An 18,100-nucleotide genomic window follows, 5' to 3' on the forward strand; every position below is an offset into this window, starting at 1 on the left:
GATTGTTAGGAGTAGCAGCACTGCGAGTTGTGGCCCTGTCCTGCGGAGACAGAGGAAGGGAAAGAGTCAGCTGCTCTTACAGGCCACCTGGCCAGAGTGCTGCGCGGACCCAGGTTTCAGTTTCAGACCTTTATTTTTCTGCAATCATGTCAAATTAGCACTGGCAGCACAAATGACCCATAATGGAGATAATGCTTCTTCTGGTGGGGGCCTGGGGAGCTGAGGGGATATTTCCTTTTGTTTTAAATCCTCTAAAGCGACCGCCGGGGAGACGCAGGGCTCAGTCCGCGGGCGACGCAACTCTCCGCCTTAATCAATCGCAGGGCGCCGGGGCATGGCCGCGTCACCGTGCCGAGGCTGAGCCGAAGCAGGTGCTGGAGTGAAAATATGTCAAACAATAATAACCGCCCGCCGCCTGGGCCACGCTTGGGAACAAAAGAGCCCCGAGCCTCAGAAAAAATTGCTGGAAACACTGGACCTCCTTTCAAAACAATTTCCTGATTTTAGGATTTTACTAAATAAATAGAATAAAATTAAAAGTCAAAGCCCCGGGTTCACTGAGGATTTAAGGACTGATTTGATCAGTCAGGTTCCAGCAAGGACATCCACAGCTGTGTGTGCCCGGAGCAGTCAGCAGCACACACCTGCAAGTACAGGCTTAAAAAATCACTGCAGACTACAGCACCTGACCTAAGCTATTATATAAGAATTTGTTTGTTTTCTGTTTTAGTTTGTTTCTGGTTTATGACTTTTTATCTTAAATGACACAAGCTAAGCTGAATGATTGCATTACAACATATATAAAAGCAAGGGCTGTTAGAAAACTAGATAGCAGACAAGGAACATGCTGTCGAGTGATTTAATATAAGGATGAAAAAACAGTTCAATGCAATTAGTTACAATACAATACAGCAATTACAGCAAACTAGTTCCTGACTCGATCCTGAAGTAAAATGCATTAAGACACAGGGGGAAGAGCAGCCCAGTTGATGATTAACCAGCTGTAACACGACCATATCCTAATCAGAAACACTGTGTTCTGTGTAGCTGTGTAACAGCTCTCTGTCAGGTCTCAGTACTGTTTGTCTGTGATGAGTGAGGAGGGATCTTATTTAAACTGAAAACCAAACCCAAATTATCTCCTAACAACAGGATCTGAACTCAGTCCAAGACCTAGATACTTGGAAGTTTTCTGGTTCTGAGTGTATGAAGCCAAACGCATTTCTGTCTGAAAACAATCTCAGTGCAGTCTTTTGCACTGGAGGACTGTTATCTTATCTCTACCTTATTTAAAATTAGAGCTACTTTTGTTTTTATCCTTAATCTTGCACTTCACCAAATGTAAATGGAGATATGCAGCTATAAAAGGAAGACTGGATTCCTAGGAGAAACTCAGGTTTTGACTCATTTTAAGTTGGGAGATGCACTTACAAGATCAAAGTGTGAGTGCCTGTCTGTTTTCCTGAGCTCAGTAAGACGTGTGTAATTTTTAAAAGCCGTAGGTGTGAGAAATATGTAGGGCATTTAACTGGATTTAGCTCTTCTGTTTCTGGGGCTTGGCGCAGAATAAATTGTTTTAATGTTCTCATTTTAAAACTCATGGCATAACCAACCAAATCAAGAGAAAACAGTGCTTCTTCTGAACTTGTTTATAGCTTATTTTATTCAGCGGCCTGGGCTTGTTAAAGTAATTTTATAGAAAGAAAGTGATGGTATTTACTGGTGATCGGCAGTAATCTGCTATTTTCTGAGAGCTGCATTACTTGTGAACCGCTCAAAACTTGTCATGTAACATGACCTTCATTAGTATGAGACATTAAACCTTTCTGTGTTTGTGCAGAACCACTTTCTGCAGTAAAACTCTCAAGAATATCTGATTTCAGAAGAAAAAGCACAATGTTGTGTTGGTTAACGATGGATAAGCTGCATTTGAGTTTTATTGTACTCCATCTTCCTGTCAAATTTAACGACACCAGTCCCAACAACAGCCCAGGCTGCCCCTCTGTCGTGATTGCATTTTTCAGCCACTGTTGCTGATAAGTGAGAGTGATCGGGGGGGTGGTTCTCCCCTTTTGTGGTATTGTTTTCCTACAGTCTTTAACTGGGCAGCGGGGTGGTGCCGCCCCCACATTCACCCTGCCCCAGCCTCTCACCGCTCCAGCTCCAAATCAGGACCAGATGGATGCAGTCCATATTGGGGACAGGGGATGAGATGAAACCTCTGCTTATGTTTCTCAGGGTGGGGGGGGGTGGAATATTTATTTGTCCATCACCCTATACCACCCCCCACCCCCCACCCACCTGCCTCCACCTCTCTGCATCTGACAAACATGTAGTATTTCAGTCCTTACACACTGGGCTATCCCCGGGTCACACACAGCCCTTTATGATCTACAGAGAATCTGACCTTCTGTGCCACGGCAGAGTTCGCCCCACAAGCCTCGGACGTGTTTCTGTGCAGTGAATGTTGTGACACACAATGGGGCTCCATTCCTCTCTCACTTTGCAGTATTCTTATATCCCACTGAACTAGTACGCCAGCATTTCGTTTCATTTTCACCCAGAGTCCTCGGCTCTTCCTCAGCCCTGGAATCATTACTCACACTGGGGAATATATATATATATATATATATATATATATATATATATATATATATATATATACATATACAGAAACTGTTACGTCAAACACATTCTTAATAAAAGAAATTACCCCCCACACAATTGCTTTGCATGGTCTATCAAAGCCTGAAGTGGGGAGTAGCAGTTCCCTTAACTGGGCAGAGATGCCACTTAAGATATAGTCATGTTTAATGGATGCAGAACAATGGAACAAATGGTGGTGTATTTGTCAAACCAAAACTAACAAGCCAACTTCTGTTTACAGTAGTGTAGACATGCCTCTAACCTGCTTTGTAATGGTTTGCAGTTTTTATTCAACTAAATATACTTCATTTCTCATCCTAAATGCCCCAGAAGGGTCAAGACGATTAAAACTACAAATGCTCAGTAATCCCAAGCTGCACCCCCCCACCAGAAAAAAAGAAAAAGTAAAACCCAGATACCAAGACAGCCATCATTTAAGCCACTGTCAAAACAAACTGACGTGCCCCAGCATTCCTCTTGTACTGTGAGGAAGGACATTGGCAAACATCAGCAGCACATCTGCTCCGAGTCCCGCTCAGCGCAGAAACGATTGTTGATTTTACACATTGCAGAAAAAACAAAAAAACAGTAGGACTTTTCATTCATTACCCTTGATCTAGTAGGCTAACAATCTGTAAATACTGAAAACTGAACACACACTGTCATGTCGGGAACACAGCAGATTTGTTGAGATATAAATATTCTCACTCAACAAAATGCTTTTCTGGCTGCTTAGGGGAAATATATATATTGGGTACATCTGAATAGTTAAATGAGATTCTTGATTGGATCAGCTGATATGGCTGCCCTAGGGCACTGAGTCCAGGAGAGACTACAGGGTGCTGAAAAGAGCTTTTAAGTGCGCTCAGCAAACCACTCACAAATAAATAAGCTTTGAATACTCACATAGCCCAGTGTGTTTCAGAGAGGCCAGGGCCCTGCTTACTTGGGTCTGTGGTTTGGAGTCCATTGTGCTGTAAAAGCTGATAACAATCTCTGTCATGTTCGTGTTTGTTGAAATGTTACATCTAATCCATTTAAGGAAATAATTTTTGTGTGTGTATATGTTTGTGGTTGTGTGTGTGTAGAGAAGTACGAAAACTAACAGCTTGGCAGCCAAACAGGCTCACTGAGTAACTTGCATTGGAATGCCATTAAATCTGCAACATCTCTGTTTTTGAGCTTTATATCTGTAACTCAGTCTATATGAATTCTGATTTGGGTTATTTTGAGAGAAACAGGTTTTAAAATGCTTGAATTTAGGGGGTTCAAATGACTGGTAAGTAAGAAGGTTGTTACACCTGATTACAATTTGACGGCAATGATATGTTCTGAAGGCTCTGCTTGTTGCTCACATGTATGAATAAGCGTACTAGTGATTAGTACTTATTAACGACTGATAATCTAGTGAGGGATATAACGAAGTCAAATGTTTTCATTAGTGCTACTAAGCATCACATCCCCATTATCAGCTGCAGCTTCCGAGGGATACTGAGCTCATGATTAATGTTAACAGCAGTAGTCTTGCCAACTCTACCTGCGATTCTCCTAAAAGCTCTTGGCTTCTGCGTGGCGAAAAAGATCTGGAATTGGGCAATAAAAGGGGAACACAGAGTCCCAGGAGGCTGGTAAACTGGCAGCGTGCCGGCAGAGAATGCGATCGCTGCAGAGCGGGTCCCAGGGGGTCCAGCTGGAGGCTCTCCAGCCCGCAGAAAGCCATTTACACAGGGGTCTCCCACTTTTCCCAGTTAAAAAAAGGATTCTGTGACAACAGTCTTCTTCCTCTCTCCTTTATTTTTATGCATTGGACAGAACAGAAATCTGATAGGCTGCCAAGATTCAGAGATATGTTGTTTTTCATAAAATGATTTTGAGTCAACTTTGTGTTTCAACTTTGTAAAAGGAACAGACTGTTAAAATAGGTTTACAAAAAACTAATATTTCAAGAAGCAGTTTCTTGATGATATAACAAATTTTTATGAGTGTGAACCCTTAATGATATTAATAATAATAACTTGAAATAGAGCCACACCTTTCATACTAACTCAAGGTGCTGTATAGGAAAATAAAATTAATGGAATATTTAAAATACAATTAAGATAGAGAATAAAACACATACAAAGAATAAAATACAGAGAACAATAAAAACTATATCAGTGTTTAAAACAGTCAGTTTAAGAAAGCCATTGGGTACAAATGTGACTCAAGTAAAGGCTTCACCAGGCCTATCTTAAAGGCAGCTGTAGACAGAGAACTATTGATTATAGTAAGAATATCACTGGACAAGTTGATAATCACAGCCTTCAAGACTCGTGTAGGTATTGGGTCCAGGGAACAGGTTCACAAATGAATCATATTTAACTCCTCTGTACTAATGACTGAAAAATAATCCAAAGCTGATTCTGCCGCCCAACACGCCTGTTGGAAGTCCTTACAAAAGTTTAAGTGTATTTGTTCTGAGGTGTTGACTTTGGCCTACCATGGTTTGTAATGCCTGTCTTCGCATCAGCATAGTTTAAATGTTTTTTACAGAAGGGAATGGAGTAAATTGAACAGCAGACCCCAAATCTTGTTAATCGCCACCATCATAGTCAATATTACCTTCACAGGAAATTCACAGACCTCACTTGACAAACAGACAGACAGCTCTCCCATACCCCAGCGGGACTTCGAGTGGGGTTTGAACTGACAGTCTGATATGCCGACCGATCAAAAAGTAAAGCAGCAGGAGCAAGCTGAATTGAATATGAAACAGCACCAAAAAATATTAGTGGGAATGAGCTGGCCAAGAAACATGAAATAATAAACACCAGAAATCAATGGTCTGAAAGCCACACACTCTGTTTTATAGAAATACAGCCCATTCTGAGTTTTATTTAAGGAGGTCATCAGGTGAGGCTACACGTTTTTTATCTGTGTGCTAATTGGTTGATTGATTTTGTTTTTATCAAGGACTGTGAAGTGACCAAGATATTTGGATTTATCAAAGTGATTGAGAAAGCCTTGGGATTCACAGGCACCCTGACCACACTAATGTGTGTTTGGAAATTATACACAAGTGGACTCAAGCATAACTACCAGTGGGTTCTTCTTTCAACAAGGAGCTGTGTGACACATAGCCAGATAACATATGAAGCGATTTAATAAATTAATTATTTAACACAACTTCCTGCTTCATTATAATTATATCTTTGAAGGAAGAACAAAGACAAACTCTGAAGAACTGATAGCGAAAGTCCGCGAACAAATGGAAAGAGATTCCAGTCTGATAGCTGTGCTTTCACAACGGGAGAACAGCACAGCACATGCTGTTGTAATTATTACTGATGATGGAGGGAATCGGTGACAGACTGGTGGGACAGAGAGGGCTCGAAAAGCAAGGGCAATCGATCAAGAAAAAGTGGTGACGGCACACAGCGTTTATATGAAAAAATACATTGTTTGACCATCAAGTATTACTTCAGTGAAAAATGGCAATCATAACACATACAGAAAAAACTCATTTTATGAATATTTTTTAAATGGTTTGAGGTTGGTACATATGTTTGTTTTTCTTCTTCAAACAAATAATAATACAATTCAGTTGCACTGGGTCACAGACACCTGCCACGAGTCTCGGGCTCAGTCAATGTCTTATTCAGCTAGAATGGCAACTTTGGTCACCAGCGTCCGAGTTTCGGTTCAGCTGGAGTCCGGCTATTTTTATGTTCAAATGGATGCAATGAACCTCTGGGATCTCACTAACCCCGGGGCGGAAGCACGGCTCTATTTAAGGAGTGGGAGAAGAGATTCTCATTGAGTGCCAAAACAAACAAGCAGGCTGTGCCTTGAGGATGTAGCCAGACAGGATCCTCCGTGGAAATGGTCAATGAAGGAGGAAGCCATTGGGGCGCGGAGTGGAGCAGAAGACCCCAAGCAGAGCAGCGGAGTCGGTACACAGGGGAGCAGAGCTTTCTGTTACACTAACCGCAGTACACAGACAGCCAGACATCTCTGTAGGCCTCAATGGAAAAAAATAATAATAATCTTTACAAGATAAAGTCACACAGCACAGGCAGAAGTGAAAGCTCTTTATATTTTGGTTGATGAAATACAAAGTTTTAAGATGGGTAAAGGAAACCACAGAAGGTTGCTGGTATGCTATTGAACTGAGGTGACAAACAAAATTAACAGAATGGTAACAGACAAATGCATTTTCTATATCTGCCTGTCCTCTAGCGATAGCTGATTTCTACTGGAAGGGCTTGGCCTGTATCAAGAGAACGGGAGGGTAAGACAACATTCAGAGCTTGGTACAGTTTTTCTTATAATCTATGAGCTCACAGCTTTACACAGGTACCTGCTCTGTTGTATGTGGAGATAAATAAAATGGCTATCAAACAAACACAGCCTAATTTAAACCAGGAGCAAGATTCCACCACTACAAACTGGGTTCTGTACGTCAGTCAGCGAGGATCAGAAACTGTAGGTCATACAGGCATTTTAAACACCAGATCGGGTTAACTTTCTTCTAGGAATAATTACAGTATTTCAAAGCATGGGGAGACTGGAGTTAATTGCTTTGCCAGTGACCCACATCACAAAATAAGCCGACAATAAAATAAGACACGGGAAGGTATGTGAAAAATCTGTGGTATCAGCTGTGGTTGTTACTTTCGAAGAAGTAGACATGTGCTCTAGCCATCTGTTTCTTTTGGACTTCCAGTCATGGGAGGCAGTGGATCAGATGAATAGAAAATGAACTACATTCTTTTAACGAGCCGAAAGAGGGACGGGGACTGTGTTTGCTGGCTGCAGCACCATGCCTTGAGCCTCATGCAGTGTTTTAATTCTGTATTGCACAGAGCAATGTGTGAGCTGACAACGGGGCAGTGCATTTTTTTCTTCCAGTTTCCAGCATCCGTGATTTATAATTTCACAGACAGAGAGTGATGGGTTCTCTCATTTATAATCTTGCTTGGAGTTTTAAACAGCTTCCTGCAGAACGCAGCTGAGTCATGTGCAAATTTTACACATGAATCAAAACGTGAGCTCCATTCATCAGCGTTAACTAGAAAATGCTTTTATATGAAACAGCTCGCTGTAGTTTGCTGCAAATATAAAAGCACACTTCATCACTGTTATTTGGCCCATTTAGCATTATTGTTATTGGAACTGCAGGTATTGTACTGAGATTTTCCAGATTACTTAAACATTAAAGTGGTTATCTAATTTTGATCAGATCTGGTTTCAGAAACTTTGTTGTAGCCAGTGTGAGCGGCCAACACACTAATCAGTGTAGGGGAACATCCCTGCACTGAGAATAACTTACGCAACCCAGACTATCTTTCTCCCAAATAACCTTGTCTGTGCCAGAGATGAGCCACCCATCCAGAGTGAGGAGGAACATCCATTCATTGAAAATTATTAATTTATCTTTCCAGTGCAGGCGTAAAATTAATTTTCTAGTTTGCAAGAAGATTAATGAAATATTTTGTTTTTTTAAGTACCATTTCTACCTACTTTATCGTGTATCTGATGTACTCGGGAGAACCTATGCTAAACCTCAAAGAAACTGCACAAGCCTGACTGGGGTCATGTGCCGTACTGTACGAAGACACGTGAATGGGAACAAACGTGGTCTGAGTGCCAACATCTCCAAAACCACTTCCTCAGTTTCCGTGCCATCCCGTTCCTGCCTTTTAGAACGCTCTGCGGTCAGACGCACATCGGTGAAGAATCATCTGAGTTTGATTGCTGCCCACAGCCCATGCCAACACCGTCCTCCTGCCCCTGAGAGGGCACCTTCATTGCATACACTGCAGATATCGAGGGAGACTGCCACCAATGCTATCCTGCAGAAATTAAGCGATTGTATTGCACGTCTGCTATCAGAAACAGTCCATAAGATATCAACAACGACTGTAATCAAATGGAATTGTATTCATTAGTAGATTGAGCCAAACCTACAAGACAAGAGAAAAATTATTGTTTCGGTAAAGTTTCAATTTATTATTATTGGGTAGAACAACAGAAACATGGAGATTAAAACAGTGCATTCTTGTCAGAGGTGCCTGATGACAGAGCCTCTCAGGTTTACTGTGTTTACTTGGGATACTAAACCTCCGTTGCTACAACTGATTTGTGTCTTCTCTGTGTTGATGTAGAATTAAACTTTGAAACATCAGCCTTTTTCATTCCCAGTGTATTTATTTACGGTAAACAAACAACACAAAAATGCTCTGTAGCTGCGCAGATCCACTGTTATCCTTCCCACAGCTCCTAACAAGGTCTGGCCAGCAGTGTGACGGAAAAAGTGCGCCGCCTGAAAAAGAACACCTGCTATCCGGTGACATGTAAACACGATTTCAGAAAACATTTGACGAGAAAGAAAATAAAGGAATGTTTGGAGTATAGCATCTTAGTCTGTGGTCTTGTCAGATTTTAACATCGGTGTGTCGATTGCACTCTGGAATCTGCAGACTCTGTAGTTCAGTGTTACCAGAGCAAAAGCAAGACCTAAATGTAAACCTCAGACTGTTTGGACCTTCATCTCTGTCAGAAACTATTAACTAACTAACTAACTAACTATTAACCAAAATTCAAAATTCTATTTTTTTAATTATGTATGACCTCAATTACATTCTGGATCTTTATTCTGAGCTATGATCCTGCATGACAGCAGAGAGAGGAGGGGCTTTTCACAATAATCCCTGAACCCCAACTCTAGCCAACATGAGAATTTCAAGCTAGGCCCAAACAAGTCTACAACTTATTTGATTAAGTCAGTAGAAAAACAACCGTAACCATAACAAAAGTCTAAGTTTACTGTGTACTCTTACCCGAACCCTTGCCCCAACCAAAATGCAACCCTACATTTAACATTTAACTTAATTTAAATGCATAATGTAGCTAAATCACTCAATACAATGCTCTCTTAACCTGAATTAACAGTTGTACCATTCCTAACTTCATCAGGTTTTTTTGTATGTGACATTTTTCTTAAACAGCCTTCAATTAATACAGATATGGCAGTTAATTAGCCTCACACTTAAATCACACTCAGAATCTATATTCTGAACTGTGATATGCCTTTGCACTTTCAAAAGTGGAGACCTTACATTTTACAGTATTTTATCAAACAGTAAATCACATGCTGCTAACTTAAATGTACCATTTTTTTCAAGTTTTCTAATTTTGGGGGTGCCACAGAACATGAGAATAGACACTCCTGGTGGAATTACACAACTCTGTACATAAGGACACCTTGGGGTTTCTCCCTGAATGTAATTTCTGTCTTAAATATTATATTGGGATGGGCGGGTAGACGTGCCACAAATTTTTAATAAAAAAAAAATATATATATATATATATTTTTTAGGATGTAAATCTTGGCATGACTCCTGAGTAATTAATGTAACACAAAACTTTGTTTATGCATCTCTGTGCTGTGGGGAACATAACACGTGGTTCAGTTCTTCAATTGATCCAGGCAGTCTGTTCTGCAGGTCTGCAGAGACAGCAACAGCTGCGCAGTTTAAATAAACCCTTCTCAGGGGGAAATAGGGGAAATGTGTGTTTTTCGCTACAATGATAATTATTGGTGAGGTGACCTAAAACTCTCATACTGCTTACATATCAGTCAGCCTCTAGGGTTTCAGAAACACTTAGAGTTTGATCAACACCTAGTGAATTGTGTATGTAGCTCGCAGGGGCTGCAGCCACAACCCAGAGACCCCAACTGTCTGCACGCAGATCCCTCACTTTTGACCAGCAGAGAGTGGCTCCTTGGATTTTTCCTGTCAGTTCAGTCTGTTAAAATCAGGATTAATTCATAATACCTCTGAATCGATCTTGCGTACACAGTGAACAGTTTATCATCACACCTATCTGACAGGCAAGCACTCCGCAGACCAGAGGAATTATTTTTGTTTCAAGTGAGGATGTAATTTGTCCACTTCCCTACACCAGAACGATCTGTAGGGAGAAGCCTGAGCATTTGTTTTGTGTTTTAGATGTTTTTCAGATGTTCACATGTTTACAGGACCTGGTGTGATCCCAGGAATTTAACAAAGATATTTACATTATTTCTATTGTTGGTTGCTCACGTTGCTCTTTCTCTTCGTGGCGGTTATATAACATCCAGAGGACTTCAAACGAGCTCCACTGTACATCTAATCCTCTGATTGGAGCTCTCTCTCTCTGTCTCTCTCTCTCAGCACTTTTCAAGACAAGCTGAAAGCAAGGAGTAGCCCAGGGCACATACAGTTTGTTGATTAAAGATACATTCGTGTGAGATATTACTTTTTAATCTGCCAGGTCAGAAGTTAAGTGTACTGATCTTACTTTTGTTGGAGCACTATTAGTTTATCTTGACATCGATCTGTTTCAAAGGAATCCCAAACTTTCTATTTGAAACTATCTCCTTTTTGTATCTAACCACTTCAGAGGGCCTGGGTCAGTGGGCATGGGGGAGACAAGCACAGGGGCTGTTGCTGTTGTCTGATTAAGCATCTGAGTTCATCATGGGGAAAGTGTGTAACATCTGGATCTTGAGCAGGACCTGACAGGAGAGTTCAGCTCTTATCTCAGAGCAGTGTTTGTTTTTGGTCTGTTCCCCATGAATGGGGGATCTGTGGCTGCTGTGTTACTGTGATAGGAGAGCAGGGAGCTCCTAGACCACCCTCACCCTGCGCCTCTCATTGTGTGAGTCTGTGTGTGTGTGTGCCTGTGAATCTGTGTGTGAGTGTGTCTGTGGCTGTGTCTGTGTGTGGGTTGGGGGGGGTTGGTGTCACACAGAAAGCATGCCTACAATACACTCAAACTGAAAAAGGAAACAAAATCTTTATAAAAAACATTGAATTTGTTTTTTCTGAACGGCATGGCTTGCTCTTGACTGTTTGTCATAATTTAACCATTTAAGCAATGACACCACAAGTCACTTGTAGGAAGTGGAAGACCAACTGATTTCCCAGGCACTTCTCTGGTTTCTGTCTGTTTCTGCTCTGAGATTATTCCCACTGCTGCAGAATTTCCTGAAATCCCGAAAGAAACTGAGAAAAAATAAAAAAAACTACGTACAGACTCCCAAAACATAGGCCGAAGACTTCTCCTTTGTACTGGAATATTCAGAAACACCATGTATTAAATTCTCAGAATCTTGCGCAGGGAATTTCCACAGAATTGTACAATGCTTTTGTAATACTTCTAAACCTCAGGCACATAAAAAAACTAAAAATCAATTCCCAGTTAAGAAAAACAGAAAAAAAATGTCATAATGAAAGACAATTGCTTCTCCCATTAAATAAAATTAACTCTATAATACAACACAAGCAGAGAGTTCCTCACACACGCCCTTCAGCCTCTCCGCTCCGGTATCCTAAAACATAATCCTCTCTATACACTGACAGGCAACGAAAAATAAATGACACTTTGGGGGAATTCTGAGCAACACAGCTTGACCCTCCTCCTCAATCACAGCAATTGAATGCACGTCATCATCCATCATAGCCCTTAAAGCACTATTTAATTGTCTGGCACAATTATGGCCAAAACATTCTGGCATCTCTCCCTTTGTTCAAACAATCAAGAGTGAGAAAAAACACCAAACTCTTCGACTGGGTTGTCAGATGTTAACGTGAAGGGAGGTGTTAGGGTTGTAAATATTCACAAGTGAATGCATACGTGGCATTTAGCAGGCCGGTGTGACATTTAACAAAAAAAATGATCTTGACTAATATTCTCACTCTGAGGCACATGTATCATTTCTTTACTCCATGTTAGCTGTATAATATCTGTTGCCCTTTTGAATCTCCATCCTATTGTAGATCACAGTGCCACAGCATCAGTAATGGCATTGTTACAGAGGTGATTGGTTACTTCACACAGGTCACTGACAGCAGAACAGAACTGACTTCTTCTCCAGAAGATGTATGGTACGTATAATCTTTATTCATGGAGCTCAGAATATAACCAGATAAAAGTGTGGTAATTGATATGCATCTGACAGGGCTGAGTAATGGCAATCATATGCTTGGAAGCCTGTTGCAGTTCAGCAGCGAGGCTCAGCTCAAGCACACGTATTCTGCTGCACTGTGAACGACTGGCCACGAAGGCCACTGCCTAATGGAACACAGATGCTATGAAAGTACGACTTTTGAAAATGACGCGTTGGTCGCACAGGCGAGAGGGGAAGAATCTCAGGGACTGACAGTGGCCGTCCACATTCGCTGTCCTCTGCCTGGGACCGTGGAGTCAGCACGACCATGCCAGACGGGAGAGCAGGCCATCAAACAGAAACTCTGTGTATAAGACCTTCTAACAGGAAGAGAGGCTCAGAGGCTTTTCCCAAGATCAGAACAGAAATCAGTGCCTGAAAGGTCACAAAACACATCCCGTTTCCTATTTCCATATCATCATCATAATACTTCAGGGTAATGAATAATTCCAATCAACTACATATATATAAATATGTTTGAAAAACTGACTAGCCTGTGATATATTATATATAATATATTAATGAATTACTTAATTAATTAATTTATAATTTCTTTGAATGTAAATCTCCCATTGGCAAACAGCAGCACGGCTAGTGTTAGAGTGAGCCTGTTGTTAAGAGTCCTACCATGGCTGTTGCTAATGGATTGTGCGATCACACACACTCCCTTCTTTGATAGTGCGGGGTGGCAGTGTGGAAGAGCACTTTTCCAGAGAGTTCTGCTGGTCTGCTGCCATTGCAAAAAAAAGAAATACAAAGCTACAAAAAAAAGGAAAAAGTTTCACATCGTTTCCTGTGTCTTATACATTCTCTCAAACCTTCCCTTCTTCACTCTCTCGCTACTTGTTTAAAGGAATGAGGAGAACACATATGAGTTTTATGTTGCAGACAATGCCAGGTTAAGGGCGCTCTCCCACATCAGAGAAAGACCAGCACTGCTCCCGCTTGTGAATGAGGGCTGCGTTTAACCTCAGCCGCACACTAAACAAGTCAATGCAATAAAAGCATAACTTTTGCTTGCGGTATAAGCATAACTTGCAGGGTGTATATATATATATATAAAAGTATATATGTATATGTATATATATGTATACACACAGAAAACACTTGCAAGTTTAAAACAATATTGGCAAAGTAAGACGAGGTAATGCTTGACTAAAGTCCACTAAATACATATCTTAAAAATAAAAAATGTGTATACAACGTCAATATGATTTCTCTATGAAGTGATTCATGACACTGAAACTTTGTAGATAAACAGGGCTGGCTTTGTATAAGCATTTCAAGGAATAACAAGAGGAAACCCATAGGTGCAGGTTTTGAGGGTGGAGAATGGTCCCCCCAATATTGAAAGAACATCAGCATCCCCCCACTTTATGAAAGACACCATCATTCATAGACATTATTTAAGGTGTACAGGTGAAATCGTCCTCCCCCATGCCCTACAACTTGGCAGCAATCCTACCCCCACCGTCGGACTCACAATGAATGCCCCCCCCACTTCTGAAACAAAAGTTATGCCACTAAGGAAACCTGAAACCAAATAGAGGATATGAGTAAGCCTTAATCATTCTTTGACCGCTTCCCCTCTGTGCTGTGTGAGCGTGTGCCCTGACGGACAGACGAGCTGATGGACGGAATTACAGACATGCTGGTGTCTGTGCGCGCTGCCCTCATGCAGACAGGCAGCCCTGTGCAGCCAAAGCATATCCCAGCCTGACCTCTGGCCTGCTCCGGCCAGGGGCTCTGCTAAAGTGTGACATTCTTCCATGTGTGGCTGTGAGCTCTGCCCTTAAAACGCAGCAGGCCTGGGGAGGTGCAGGATACTCTTCTTGGGAGGTGCATTTGAAGACAAGAGAGCCCACTGCTGCATGGACACACAGCTCTTATTCATGTAGTACATCTCATTGGGACAATCCTCATGCAAAGGCAAAGATGCACACCAGTTGTTCCCGGATTGTTAAGCTCCCCCAGCCCTCGACACCCTTCACGAACACCCAAGCAACAACAGCTCTGGGAACATACTGTTAATTTCTCCCACTGATAGGACAGGTAGACTTCTGCATGCAAAGCACTCCAATAAATAAATAAATAAATAATAATAATAATACAGAAATCCTACTCTACCCTCATGGCACCTTCACAGGTCCTCCATTGGGGCACAAGGGCAGGAGTAAAGGGCAGAGTGGCTCTTACCTTCTGCAGCCACTGTGTGTTGTTCTCCATGGCGTGCTCCAGGTGCTGCAACTTCTGCGTCGACCACTCGTTCTCCGCCGAGGGGGCGTCCCTCTGCACCACGTTGGCGCTGCTGTATGTGTCCGGAGCCCCACGGCAGCTGTCCACCTCAGGCAAGACGAAGGTGTAGCTGCAGTGGCCGTGCTGGACTCTGTGCAGCCTCCTCCGGCCATCGCCACCCCCTCGCCGCTGACTGCGTTCGCCACCACCACCACCACCACCACCCCCTGCAGCCGCCACCATCGCCACGCCCCCGGCCACGCATGCCACCAGCAGCGCGCCGAGGCTCCACACGCCCAGCCTCATGTTGCGTCCTCCTCTGCACAGGTAGTTCACTGGCGCTGATGTCTAACGGCCCGGTCTCTGCCTCATCTGTATAGACTCTGGAATGCAGGTTTCTGCATGGCCGGCCTTCAAAGCTCTCCAGGTACTCAGATTATTGTCTTTCTGCTTCAGAGTTCAGAACTTCAGAACTTTTCTTGTTTCGTTCTTGATTCCCTTTTCTCTCTCCTAACTTTGTAGTTCGTTTTGAAAAAAATAAAAGATGCATAAAATTAAAAATTAAAAAATAATTTAACCCTAATGCTTCTTTCCCATGCACTCTCCTGCTGCTGCTATGGCTGCTGTGTCAGCTGTGTCCCTGGACTGAAGTCTGTATACTTTATATGTGTGAGAGAGCGAGAGAGAGAGAGAGAGAGAGAGAGAGAGAGAGAGAGAGAAAGAGAGAGAGAGCTAGACCGTCTACGGTGACCCATGGAGTGGGAGCTGAATTTTTTCAGTGAGTCCCTCTGTCTTCATTAAAAAAAAACAAAAAAAAACATTTCCCTCCTATCCCACTGCAGTGTGTCGAGTTTCAGAAATGACCAGCGTGAAAAAGCACTGCCCCCTTATCAGCCACTGGAGGGGAGAGCCCGGCTTCCTCTATCTGCCTCTCTGCGTCTGTAGCTGGTCCTCTTCTGCTAACAGTGAATGCACACCTATTGTCATCCTTCACCATATGATTGATTTATTTATGTTTGTATGTTTTTTACACAAATAAAACAAATGCCAGCACAGATGCAGCACAGATGCAGAGAATAAAATGATGCTTAAAACACAATTAATTGCTTTCCTAAATGCTAGCGCTTACGCAAAATAAACCAAGGATTTGTTTCAGAGCCAGCAAGGCTTTTGTTAGTTTTTTTTTCTGCAATGCATTCGATTTTTGTTCCAACACTTTAAATGCCATTAAAGCTGCAGTTTCACTCCAAATTGTTTAGACGTGTTGAAATGCTGTTTATTTTGACTGTTTGTTTGTTTCCAGGTTTGCTCTGATTTTTCAATCCCACAATATAAAATTACATGAAAGCATGATCACGCCCGAACACATGATCAACATGATGAATGAGACTGATTTCTGTGGGTTCTTTCAGACGGCCGTTAAACAACGGTTAACAGAACAATGCATATAAAACACGCACCAGTGGATAACCTTGGGGTTGATTTTACAGATATTTCTAATCCTGGTTGAGTTTTGTATTTAAGCAGTCAGACGTAAGTGAGACAGCAATGTGCAGAACTGGTAGACACTCATGCGGGAAAGCAGGGAAAAGAGAAATAACACAGAAATAGAAGAAACTGAAAAATAACTGCAGGAGAAACACAAAGGCCATCTTAGACTGTACTGCTGAAATCCAGATGATCACTGTAGCATTCAGTCCTGCTTCCAATTACTAAGGCTTTGTGGTTAAGGCTTTAATGATAAATTAATTGGGATTACTCTCGAAAGAGACCAATCAAGCCTTGACATATTGGAGGCTGCGTCCAGCACAGGAGGTGTGTGTGTGGGGTAGGGATGGGAGGGGCAAGTGGGGGTGCATGAGAGGGTAAGTTCTACACTGACACTCAGGCTTTTCCTCCAAGAATTGTTTGAAAGCAACGGGACACGTTGGCGAGCCACACCACACTGCAGAGGCCGGGGACGCTGGAACGGCACCACATTCCTCCGCGCAGTGAGGGGGCATCACTCGTGCCAAAGGAAGGACACCCACTGGCCTTAACTAATCATGAAGTCTTGGCGTGTTAGTACTAGAGATAAACCTGACCATGTCGTGGTCAGCGGGCCGGAGTCTCTATCACTGTGCTGCATGAAAGTGAAAAACACATTTTCTGTTGTTTGTTGTTGTTGAATTGTTTTCAGCCTTAATCTCCAAACCGCACTGCGCCTCTGGACAGTTTTTATAAATCAGCAAACTGCTCCTACAAGGGCCCTCCGAGCCCCCAGGTACAACATCTCTGCTATCAGTTAATTTCAACCTTACATTACTGGAGGGAGGCTTTCCAAGGAAATACAGTTAGGTCCATAAATATTTGGACAGTGACATAATTGTCATAATTTTGGCTCTGTATGCCACCACAATGGATTTGATAGGAAACAATCAAGATGTCCTGTAAGTGCAGACTTTCATCTTTGAGGGAAGTTACATCCAAATTGGGTGAACAGTGGAGGAGTTACACCCATTTTTATATATGGTCCCCTCAATTTTAGGGGCTAAAAAGTATTTGGACAAACTAACAAAATCATTAATTAAATTGTGAGTTTCAATACTTGGTTGCAAATCCTTTGCAGTCAATGACTGCCTGAAGCCTGGAACCCATAGACATCAGCAGATGCTGGGTTTGTTCCCTGGTGATGCTGTGCCAGGCCTGCACTGCAGCTGTCTTTAGATCCTGCTTGTTCTTGGTGCGTTTTGCCTTCAGTTTTGCCATCAGCAAGTGAAATGCTGCTCAATTGGATTCAGGTCAGGTGATATTGACCATTGCAGAACATTCCACTTCTTCACCTTAAAAAGTCTTGGGTTGCTTTCGCAGTATGCTTCGGGTCATTGTCCATCTGCACTGTGAAGCGCCGTCCAATGGGTTTTAAAGCATTTGGCTGAATCTGAGCAGATAATATAGCCCTAGACACGTCAGAATTCATCCTGCTGCTTTTGTCAGCAGTCACATCATCAATAAATACAAGGGAACCAGTTCCCTTGGCAGCCATACATGCCCATGCCATAACATGCTTCACAGATGAGGTGGTATGCTTCGGATCATGAGCAGTTCCTTCCCTTCTCCTTTCTCTTCTCTTCCCATCATTCTGGTGGATCTTTGTCTCATCTGTCCATAGGATGCTGTTCCAGAACTGTACAGGGTTCTTTAGATGTTTTTTGGCAAACTCTAATCTGGTCTTCCTGTTTCCTGTTTACATCTTGTGGTAAA

General features: G+C 42.3%; 1 protein-coding gene across 1 annotated transcript in view; it reads right to left on the reverse strand.

The window, feature by feature from the left end:
- Positions 1-15,618, reverse strand: part of angpt4 (angiopoietin 4) — a 34,031-nt gene extending 18,413 nt beyond the window's left edge. Inside the window, exon 1 of the mRNA XM_066702070.1 lies at positions 14,819-15,618. Coding sequence (XP_066558167.1) covers positions 14,819-15,163 — 345 coding nt within the window. The 5' untranslated portion in view covers positions 15,164-15,618. The remainder of the gene's footprint in view (positions 1-14,818) is intronic.
- Between the last annotated feature and the right edge of the window lie 2,482 nt (positions 15,619-18,100).

This window comes from Amia ocellicauda, chromosome 4, assembly GCF_036373705.1.
Source record: "Amia ocellicauda isolate fAmiCal2 chromosome 4, fAmiCal2.hap1, whole genome shotgun sequence".
Lineage (NCBI taxonomy): Eukaryota > Metazoa > Chordata > Actinopteri > Amiiformes > Amiidae > Amia > Amia ocellicauda.